The sequence below is a fragment of the Populus nigra genome, chromosome 18 (genome assembly GCF_951802175.1).
Source record: "Populus nigra chromosome 18, ddPopNigr1.1, whole genome shotgun sequence".
Taxonomy (NCBI): Eukaryota; Viridiplantae; Streptophyta; class Magnoliopsida; order Malpighiales; family Salicaceae; genus Populus; species Populus nigra.
Genome location: NC_084869.1, coordinates 1815785 through 1827343, shown reverse-complemented (window position 1 = coordinate 1827343; position 11559 = coordinate 1815785). Strand labels below are relative to the sequence as shown.

General features: G+C 34.7%; 1 protein-coding gene across 2 annotated transcripts; it reads left to right on the top strand.

The window, feature by feature from the left end:
* The first annotated feature begins 403 nt into the window (after positions 1-403).
* On the top strand, positions 404-9276 carry LOC133678662 (cyclic nucleotide-gated ion channel 1-like). Of its 2 annotated transcripts, none has more exons than XM_062101078.1 (8): positions 404-637; positions 1302-1442; positions 2004-2559; positions 3073-3282; positions 4011-4300; positions 6507-6618; positions 7255-7491; positions 8303-9276. In XM_062101078.1, exons 2-8 carry the CDS (start codon positions 1414-1416, stop codon positions 8996-8998), a joined length of 2130 nt encoding a protein of 709 aa, XP_061957062.1. In that variant the 5' UTR covers positions 404-637; positions 1302-1413; the 3' UTR covers positions 8999-9276. The 2 variants fall into 2 exon arrangements, with proteins under 2 accessions (XP_061957062.1, XP_061957063.1); XM_062101079.1 differs by lacking the exon at positions 404-637 and adding an exon at positions 696-838.
* Positions 9277-11559: the final 2283 nt, after the last annotated feature.

Here is an 11559-nt window from a genome sequence, read left to right as displayed (position 1 = left end):
CCATAAAAAATTTATATATTTTTAATATTATTAGATGTTCTACAATAATTTCAATATATTAACATTAAAAAAATTATTTTAGTATATTTTTAAATATAATCACTTTTACATATAATCATCTTACCACCATTAGAATTGACTGAATGAATTTTAGAGCTATTTAAAATTATGTTTGTAATTAGATATGTTTTAAAAATATATTAAATATTAAATTAATATTTTTTTATTGTTTTTAAAAATATTTATCATATTGATGCTAAAAATAAAAAATATATTTTTTTAATATATTTTTAAATAAAAATTATTTTTTAAAAAAAACAGCCTTCATCGCGGTACCAAAATACACTTGTCTTAGGCTCCTGCCTCAGACAGCCACCCCCTTTGACAGCAACTCCCTTTGGACTCTCTCTCTTTTTTTTTCCTCTATCTAAACTAAAGTATAATAAGCCAAACCAGTAAGAGAGAGGGTAAAAGCTTCAAAGATGGGACCTATACACATTTTCCAGGAAACTTCCTCCTTTCCTCAATCACATGAATGATTTCAGAAAAAGCAAGTCCTTTTATCGTCCTTTGATAATAGCTGACAAAACCCAGTTTTTGTTTTTCATCGATCACTTTGATTTCATGCTCTTCACAGGTATGTCTCTTCCTTTCTCTCTTAAGACCCCTTCCTTTATTCTTTATAAATCGTGTCTTTCTCTTACAAGTACTATATATCTGCTTCTGTTTGTTGAGTTTCAGTTTATTTTCCTCTGGGGTGTTTTAGTTCTGCTTATCTTAGTTTTTCTCCCCCTTCTGCTGATGTTTTCTTTTTGCTACAAATTCTGATCACTGTTAGGTATCTGTTTGATACTGAAAAATCTTTTTTCCCGAAACGTAACTTTCTCAAAAGAAAAAAAAAACCTTCATTGTATGCACCTGTCTATTGCTTGTCAAGATATTATTATTGGAAGGATGCTAGTGTCATATCTGCATTTGTGTGTCTTTTGGAATATCTCTAAAGGTGTAACCCTTATGTAATTCTAAATTTTCAAGTCTTTGATTAACTACACCATTTCCTTGAGTCTATAAAAATTCAGCAAATCTGTGAGGATAATGTTTCTGAATTTGTTTTATCCAGTGTTACTTAACCCATTTTGTGTCTTAACACTCCTTTAGGCATTAGAGTTATTGTTTCTATCATTTTTGAGTTAATATATTCATGACCTGGGTAGGGTTGCATTTGCTGGAGCAGGGTTGAAACAGGACTGCATTAATACGAGTTCTTTTAATTTGTATTACTCTGTTGTTCTTTCTTGCAGAGGTTGGCATTTGAGTACTGTAGTGTGCAGTGTGTGAAGAAGTTTCTTGGATTTAATTTATTGATCAAAGGTTGAATTTTTCATCGTGGACTGCGACTTAAATAAGACAGTCATGAATCATCCACAAGAGAAGTTTGTGAGGTTGGTTCTTTTCTACACTACAGATGTTTGTTAACTTTAGTGTATTATGGCGTTTTTATGCTGGAGTTGAAGGAACAATTGCAATATTTCACAAGTACATTTCTTACATACGCAAGCAAAAGAGAAATATTTTGTTTACTTGGAAAGAGTACTAATTCCTTGCTTTTAAGAGTGAAGTTCTGTATCACTGTTCCATCATACATGTCTTCGTAGAAATTATGGCCTAATATTAGCTTACCGAGTTTTGTTGTTATATTGGCACCAACATTGAAATCGCCACTTATCATAGATCTTATAATAAGAATGGACTGTTCTGTAATTTGTTACTAGCAACTTTTAACTGCCCATGTGACTCCCTGTTTCCTTTCTCCCCAACCATCTTTCATCGCTATTGTTATTTCACATCTAATAGTTTGCATCCAGGTGTGATCTTTAAATGTTATATGATTTCATTGACACAATTTATGCTTCTTGTGGTTGCTGATTGCATATAGGATGTTCCAATTTAAGTAGATGGTTTAGAGTGAGGGTAACCCATTATGTTGGTGGTGTGTTGTTCAGGTTTCAAGATTGGAAATCAGAGAAAAGTACTGAAGGGAATTATTCTGCAAGTAATGTTATGTATCCAGGAAAAATTAGAACCACAATAAGCTCAGTTTCTGAGAAGTTTCAAAGAGGATTGGAATCTGGCTCTTCAAGCTTTAACAAGATTAGAAAATCATTAAAATCATATTCATTCAACAGTGAGGTTGCTTCAAGAAAGAAAATTCTTGACCCACAAGGGCATTTCCTTCAAAAGTGGAACAAGATATTCGTATTGTCATGCTTGATTGCTGTTTCACTGGATCCTTTGTTTTTCTATGTCCCTGTGATTGATGATGGTAAGAAGTGTCTTTCTTTGGACCGCACGATGGAGATTACAGCAAGTGTTTTGCGTTCTTTCACGGATATCTTTTATATGCTACATATTATCTTTCAATTTCGCACTGGATTCATTGCTCCCTCATCCCGGGTATTTGGAAGAGGTGTTTTGGTCGAGGATACTTGGGCAATAGCTAAGAGATATCTGTCATCATATTTCTTAATTGACATTCTCGCAGTTCTTCCACTCCCGCAGGTAAAATAAACTTCTTTGCCCTGCCTATACACTCTTTGTGGCATACTTGTCAGATGGTACTTACAAAGAGGACTATATTCATTTGGCCTCAATCTCATTTTTCTCAAGGTGACTTTGGAAGAACTTGTTTCCTGTTTATGACCTCATTTTTGGACCCTGAACTGTGAATCGGGATTATTTGAGATTGTTATATGATATATCTGTGGGGAAATCTATGGAAATTCAACATCCAATTATTGAAGTTCTTGTATATCCTTTTAATCAATCGCGTGCTAGTTGTACTGTGAGACACATGCACACTATCCATGTGGCAGAAACCAGGAGGATAGCTTTATTGCCCCAAACTAAACACATAATTTGGCATTTTATCAAAGCAAGCTGTTTGAAGAACAATAGTTTCAAGATTATTGCACTTGGGAAACTTTTACATGTCATAATGTTGGCTTAGTCGACATTGCTATTTATAGAGTTTGATGTTATTTGTGGGCTTCTAACTTGCTGCTCAATGTCCAGGTGGTGATTTTAATTATCATTCCAAAAATGGCCGGCTCAAGATACTTGAATACAAAGAATGTGTTAAAATTTGTTGTCATCTTCCAGTATGTTCCAAGGTTTATGCGAATTTATCCATTATATAAGGAAGTTACAACTTCTGGCATCCTTACAGAAACTGCATGGGCTGGAGCTGCATTTAATCTTTTTCTGTATATGCTTGCGAGTCATGTGAGTTTGATTTACTCAACTGGTATCCATTTTATTGTAAAATAGATGAGAGAAATTTACATGCATGCACCACTTGTATTTTTTCTGTTTCATAAACTATCCATACTGTAGTTTTTATTGAGATCAACTGAAGATGAGTTGGCCAAATAAACTCTAATTACCAAACAACTACAATAATAATAAAAGTTTCAAGGGAATGCATTGTAAACTTAGGTGGCATCAAAAGGATGATCAACTATGTGTACTGCTATATATAATGATATTCACTTTTCATTATACAATTATTTCAGTAACTCTGCAATTTTTCCATTTGTTTACTTGGACAATTCATTAGCTTGTCCTTTAATTTGACATGCACTGCATTCATGTTTTATACATTTTAATGTTTTATATGATCTTGACCTGTGCTCATATCCTCTTTTCTCTCTCTCATTTTATTGGCATGGATTTGGTGCTTGACTCACTCTATTGAACAAGTAATGATAGTTGGTTTGATGGATAATAGAAGACGAAAATGAAAGTGGTCATAACATTTCATAATTGTTTTTTAGCTTTTGTCATTGTCTTTCATGAATTGATTTCTTACTAAAATTTGGTTAAATTCCGCATGCTGTATTATGCCAATTTATTTATTTATTTTGAGTCCGAACAATTAGTTGTAATTGGAAGTGCATCTTCTGGCCTGAGCATAATATTTGGAGTACTAATTGGTTTAGCTCAAATTTTAGGTACTTGGAGCCTTTTGGTATTTGTTTTCAATAGAACGAGAAACAAATTGTTGGAGACAAGCCTGTGGGAAACAAGATGGATGCAGGCGTGGACTTTTGTTTTGTGACAGAGAAGGTGGTGTTGAAAATCTCTCATTTCTGGATAATTATTGCCCGATAACAACCCCAAATGAAACAGTCTTCAATTTTGGAATATTCCTTGATGCCCTTCAGTCTGGTGTTGTTTCGTCATCCATGGATTTTCCACAGAAGTTCTTTTACTGTTTTTGGTGGGGCCTGCAAAACCTGAGGTATGTATATGTATATGCTTTCTTCATGAAGATGTCTTGCTTTGTTCAATTGGGTGTGTGGTGTTTGTGCTACATCATTCAGTGCCCTTAGTCGCTGTCTTACACTTGAAGTGATCCCTGGTGGAGGGGACATGGTGGGATTTATGCCAAGGACATGGGACATTTCTTTTTTCATTTAACTTATTCTCACATTTGATGTAGTGTGGGAAGAGGGAAGCAGTAGAAAACAGAAATTGCAGCAGAATAATGGTTAAAACTAGTATAAAAATTGAAGTTGGAACAAAATAATAGAATTTAGGGTTCATAAGAAACCTCTAGAAGCTGAATAGATTGATAGAATAACAAAGAACTACCTTTTAGAATCCTAGAAGTTTATTTATATTTGTTTAAGCTCCATATCCTTGTAGGAAAATGATTCCTAGTCTTAGTCTCCGAGAAAAACTACATGGCCTACAAAGGAAATACTTTAAAAATTCACATTCTAATCGCATGACCCTAGCTTAATGAAGTAATCCTAATGTTAAAAATATAATAAAATAAATTCTGAATGAAGCTCTTGCATCATTCTATCCGGGCATGAAGAAACTCGTCCTCAAGTTGAAATCATTATTGCCTCAATCTCGTGTCCAATCAAGAGTTGCCAACCTTTTTCCTTTGGCATTTCAAGTACATATCAAAACTAATGTTTCCTTTAACATATGGTAACACTAGCACAACAAACTTGACCTTGTAATTTATTCCTCACCCGTTGTTGTCTTGGGCAGCACAACCTTTCATTGCCAACATACACAACCAACATATAATCTTTGCAAAAGCTTAGATTTGAGGTTCTATCAAGCACACAGTCAAAAGGGATCAACATATCATATACCAATGTATTCCTTTTGTTGAATTGCTACTATGATATTCTTTTCTAAATTGACTTTACTTTGGGCTTTTCAATGAGGGCATCCTATGGATCATTACTTTCATTGTTGCTACCATAACTAACATTATAATCGTCATCAAAATAAACGTCATAACTAACCTGGTAATTTGTAGTTGCAAACCCTAGAATGTTCTTATAGAAATATTGTGGTTTATGTTCTGCATAGGTCTTGGCTTTATTCATGAAGCTTAACTTACAATAAATTTAATTTTAAAGGATGACATCTTGGAAAAAAAATTAATAAAAAAACTTCCAAAAGAAAAAAAAAAGCAACAAAAATAATGGAGATAAAATTTGATAGAAAAAAGCCCAAGGATGATGGAATTTAAAAACACAACTAAAAAAAATGATCACAAACAAAATAAATAACAATTAAAGGAATGAAGATCAAATTTCAACGATTAAAAAATAATAGGGGGGTGAAATTAAGATTCTTTTGTAATTTGATAGATTATTCACAGATTAAAAAGTGGGGTGGAATTGAAATTTTTTTTGTAATTTTATAGCTTATTAGAAAATAAAAAAATTGTAATAAAAAGGATATGGACCAAATGTAAAAGAACAAGAAATTGAAGGGGTTGCTCTAAAATTTTGTAAGGGCGGTGCAAATTTCGAGGTAAGGAGAGAAGGAAAAGGAAGAAAAGGTTTCCAGCGCTAAACCAGTGGCACTTCTGATACATGCGCCGCACCACCATGTGGAGGGCACCGAGATCTTCCAAATGCCGCTTCGGAAGGCGGCGATTAGTGACCAGAAAACTTCACACATACCTACAAGTCTTTTTAAAATAATATTTAATATATGCCAATTACAATAATACCCCTGAGCGGCCTCCAAATCCACAACAAAATCAATGTAAAATGACCAAAAAAAAAACTCTTTTTGGGAGAGTTGTATTGTTTTTGTCTTCAAGGACATCAAAGTAATTGTACTATTCCCGAAAAAAATTAAAGGACAAAAACACCGGTGAGCTAAAAGCATTAAATTTTTTTATTCCAAGGCTAAAGTAGTAATTTTACTGTGCATAAAAAGAAAATTAACAAATATAATCCCATACAATATGTTAAAGACAATTGTGTCATGGTAAAAAGACAATTTTACCCCTAAAGCTTAGTACATTGTTTTTTTTTCCAAGGGAAAATTTGTAATTACACTATTACAATAAATAGTAATTTGTGTCTTGATGCTTGATGCTTGATGCACAATGACTTAGCAGAATTTTTTTGTTTTGTTAATGGTATTAAAAGGGTTCTCTGATATCTCATGTGTGCCTTTTGCAGTTCTCTTGGTCAAAATCTTAAAACAAGTACCTACGTTTGGGAAATCTGCTTTGCAGTTTTCATTTCTATCTCCGGCTTGGTACTATTTTCATTTCTCATTGGAAATATGCAGGTTGGTGTTCTTTTCTTTATTTGATAGCTCTTCGAAATGCAATTATATGCAGAGGATAGAGTTGAACTGGTTTCTAATATCAAGCAGGATTTCATTCAATTTTTAATTGTTGGGAGCATACATCTTATGCTTACATGCTATGATCTCAAAATCGAGGCCCACAAACACCTGATCAAGCATTCTTTGATCAGTAATTAAAAGGACTTGTATAGGTTGAATTTGATGTTTATTAGGAGGGTAGCTTAATCGCAAGCGGAATCTCATTAATAATATGAAGGTGGTTGCATTTATTTTTTTTACTTTCTCATCCTTTTTTTTTCAATTTTAATTCTTACTTTTGAAAAAAAGAAGAAAAAAGAACAAGTATCTGCCATGCTGCTTTAAGAATAGTATGTAGGATTCTTGTGCACCATTGTCACCAATGACACGCTCCTTGGGTGGTTTGCTTTTTCATTATCAAAGGGGTGCCATCTTGATTTTTGGACTTTTTAAGGAACATGGGCTCTTGAAAGTTCATTAATAGTTTAGTTTCCAATCAAGCATGTGATATTAGTGAGTGAAATGGTTGAGACAGCTTTTAATTTTACGCCCTCTATATATTTTATGAGTTGATGAACTGAAACTACTCTTAATCAGACTTATTTGCAATCCACAACTACAAGATTGGAGGAAATGAGAATCAAAAGAAGAGATGCAGAACAGTGGATGTCCCATCGCTTGCTTCCTGATAATATAAGGGAACGGATCAGACGGTATGAACAATACAGATGGCAAGAAACTAGAGGTGTTGATGAAGAGATGCTTGTTCATAATCTTCCCAAGGACCTTAGAAGGGACATTAAACGTCACCTCTGCTTGGCTCTGCTCATGAGAGTGAGTTCTTCCTCTTTTTTGTAGTTTTCCATTGGTGTTGCACATATGATCTTGATTAGACCAATTTTTCCCTTCCTACTTATTTTCTACTACCTGCAAATGTTGGCTTAATCACTTCTCATTGGAAATGTTCTTTGGATCAGTAGCCTATAGTGTAATTTTGCAATTTATTTCATGTGCCTTCTCTTTCTGTGTATTCACTCGTGTTAGTATGTATTCCGTTCAGAGAAAAAAATGCTTACATTTAAAGATTATGTATATTGTTTCCAGCTTTTGTGCTTTTACTGAGCTGTTGCAGTACACTGCTTTTAGCCGCTCTGGAATCTTTCTCTCTATATAATGAACTTTTTATATTAACAAAAAACCGCTTCTTTTCTGGGGAGGGATAATAGATAGCTTGACTTGTTCATTTTGTAATTAACATCTTTGAGTAGCATTTTCTTGAGATGCTAGTTAACCTGCATTTTCATTGTAAATCTTGAGTACTGTTTAGTACTGTTACTGGAGATGACTTGTGTAGTTGTGTCATGGCAATCCTGCTAAACCTGCCTTCGTGGAAAAGGGTTTATTTTTTAGTTGATTCCTAATGGGGAAAAAACCCGCAAGTGTTATATGAAGTGGTTCAAGTTCTTAATGACCACTCAGTTCATGCCTCAAAATGGATGTCTTAACTAGTCATTTTAATACGCATGCATACCCCATGACTCACAAAGAAGAAAGGCTGCCAGAAATTACTGAGTTGAATTTCCTTGCATCGTTGGGTGATTACTTGATGCTTATTCTGTTCTCATTTTCTGTGTGCGCTTCTCAGGTGCCGATGTTTGAAAAAATGGACGAACAATTACTAGATGCATTGTGTGACCGTCTCAAGCCAGTCCTATACACAGAGGAGAGCTACATTGTTCGTGAGGGAGACCCAGTTGATGAAATGCTCTTTGTTATGCGGGGCAAGCTATTAACCATAACCACCAATGGTGGAAGAACTGGCTTCTTCAACTCTGAGTACCTTAAGGCCGGTGACTTCTGTGGAGAGGAACTTCTCACATGGGCTTTAGATCCCCAATCCTCTTCTAATCTGCCCATCTCAACTAGAACAGTTAGAACCATTACAGAAGTTGAAGCCTTCGCTCTAATGGCTGATGACTTGAAATTTGTTGCTTCTCAATTCCGGCGGCTTCACAGTAAGCAGCTCCGACACACTTTCAGGTTTTACTCGCAGCAGTGGAGAACATGGGCTGCTTGTTTTATACAGGCTGCATGGCGTCGCTATAGTAAAAAGAAGCTCGAAGAGTCTCTCCGGCAAGAGGAAAATAGATTGCAAGATGCATTAGCCAAAGCTAACGAGAGTTCACCAAGTTTAGGTGCTACAATATATGCCTCAAGATTCGCTGCTAACATTTTGCGTGCTCTACGACGCGGTGGCAATCGCAAGGCAAGGGTGCCAGATAGAGTTCCACCCATGCTGCTGCAGAAGCCAGCAGAGCCTGATTTTACTTCTGAAGAATGATTGGAAAGGTAGGCCACTTTTCATGATTTTGTGCTTCTGATAAAAAAATAGGGAAAAAAACAACACCAAGAAGAGGTTGGGACAACGTTATAGTAGATTGCTGTAGTTGGTTGGGTGTTACGAGGTCTATATGTGTATATCATGTTGTATATGTAAGTGTCCAATTGTTTTTGTCATCTTTTCCTGAATTGATTTATGTTCACAATTTCCAATGGAAAAATCTAACAGGATGTAACGAATTTAAATTTAATGCATAGAATTGTGTATGAATGTGCAAACTATCTGTTGAACTCGGATTGAGACTGGGTTGCTTGGTGGGACAAACTTAAAATTTAAGTTTCATGTAATTTTTCAGGATTTTGAATTCATAGAAATTATTAAAATATGTTAGTTTGTAATAAAACAAATTGACATAGAACTAATAATTGTAAGAAAATAGGAAAACTTCTCTGTAGAAAATATAGAAACCTCTCTACTTAAAAATGTGTGTTTTTCTTGTGTGATTACACTGGTTATATAAGCACGTGTAATAACAAAAGTCTTAGGGCTTTCCCTGATTGATTTTGATTTTCCTACAATGGTATTTGTTATTGCTTTTGGTTGGTTTATATGGTTGTTTGTATGAGTTTTTGGTATAAACTCGAATTATAGTCGTTCATGGCAACTCATTGTAGAAGACATATTAGGCCATGGAATTTTAATTTGATGCTCTATGATAGAGGAACTTATGTTCACAACTTCAGATTAGAACAGAATGTGTGTATTGAGAAATAATAATTTGTGTTTGAGTTCGTTTTATGTTCATAATTTACAACCTTCCGTAAACAATACCAAAAGACATGAAATCTGCACCTAACATTAACTTTGGTAATGGAATAAATCTGAAAAAAATGGTATTAATTGCACTGCTGAGATTTTCGCATTTGAGGTTTCTGCAACAATGGTGGTTTGACTTATTTTTAGGGTTTGCAATATAATACATGCACTTTTGAATTGGTGTGGCACCTATGCTGTTATGTTTATTCTACCATGTTAGCTTTTCAAAGAGCCCAGGATCATCAAAACCGGGAATATGATGAGTGAAATATCAGATCTCAAAGTAGGCCACATGAACACGAAAAATTCGAACAGTGGTCGATAGGCTCATTTTAGAGGCTTAAGTTCTCATATTCTTTTTTTAATAGTGTCAATACTTCCATGCTACGTATAGTATAACATGCCAGCTCTGCAATGAGCAGAATATCACCGGAATCGGAGCTATGGTGAGTGAGGTGTAAGATCTCAAGATCTCAAAGTAAGCCACTTGAACATGAAGTGATTTGTTGTAGTAATTTTAGAACCTGTTCGAGACCACTCTCCCTCTCTTTCGGTTCAGACTTTGACATTTGAATACTATGGTGTATGGCCATGGGGGGACATGAAAAAACTTTCTGTGGCATACCATAATAGCGAGAATTAGGTATTAAAAGTTCACGGTGCTCGTTCTTGCCTCTTCTTCCGAGATTGCGTCTCTTTTGTTATCTAGTGGAGGGATTGCACATTCCAGGTTAAAAATACTTTTGTTTGTTGATGAATGTTCAACTTGTGAAATTAAAAAAAAAGAAACACAACTAACTAGGCTGATTCAGAATTTCGGTGATAATTCTCGTCAAATATATTTTTTATTTAAAAATATATTAAAATGATATATATATATATATATATATATATATATATATTAACACATTAAAACTTTTAAAAAGCATAAAAAAACATTAAATTTAATGATTTTCATGTCAAATACACCAAAAAAACAGAAGTTACGCACTCCCTAATATTTGCAATTGAATAATTCAACCTTCAGTTCCATTTTCAGCACCGCTCGGTGGACAATATATCCAGGTTTCGAAGACTTGGAGGTCAAGGTAAAGGACAGACCAAATGAAGATTGGTTTTCCTTGTTGGTGGGCAAAGCAAGCTTCGCAGAAATTTCATTGCTAAATACTCTTCGGAAAAACATGTCTGAACACTAAAATTAAGCTGTCACAATTTGATTTATATTCAAGAAGCAAAGACTTTGGGGTCAAGATAAAGGGCAACTAAGTCGTTGGTGCTCAAGATTGGTTCTTGCTTGCTACAGAAATTGAATAGCACAATCAAGTTTGGTTTGTCTATAAATAGTACTAGTGATCATCTTGATTTCACATCTCTCCCAACCGAAAGATCTCGTTCAACATTCCAAATATACTTTGAATCCTGAAAAGAGAAGATGAGGTATTATTCATTATCACTCACTCAATTTCTCTGTTCCATTTTGTTTCTCTTGCATTTTCATACAACAATTTCATCATCATTCTCCTCAAATCACTCCTCTTCTACTCATTTGTGTGCTCATGACCAAAGCCTTTCTCTGCTTCAATCCAAACAATCCTTTTCCATTAATATTTATGCTTTTTTGGAGGGTTGTCAATATCCCTAGACAGAGTCATGGAGAAAGGGTACAGACTGCTGCTTATGGGATGGGGTCACCTGTCCTGGAAATGATGCTGTTGCTGAAGTCAATGAGCTTGTTCTCAATTTGT

Excerpts from the sequence above, each read along its gene's own strand:
- LOC133678662 (XM_062101078.1), top strand. The coding sequence starts at position 1,414 with ATGAATCATCCACAAGAGAAGTTTGTGAG. Across the intron at positions 1,443-2,003 it reads CCACAAGAGAAGTTTGTGAG|GTTTCAAGATTGGAAATCAG; the intron begins GTTGGTTCTTTT and ends TGTGTTGTTCAG. Across the intron at positions 4,301-6,506 it reads TGGGGCCTGCAAAACCTGAG|TTCTCTTGGTCAAAATCTTA; the intron begins GTATGTATATGT and ends TGCCTTTTGCAG.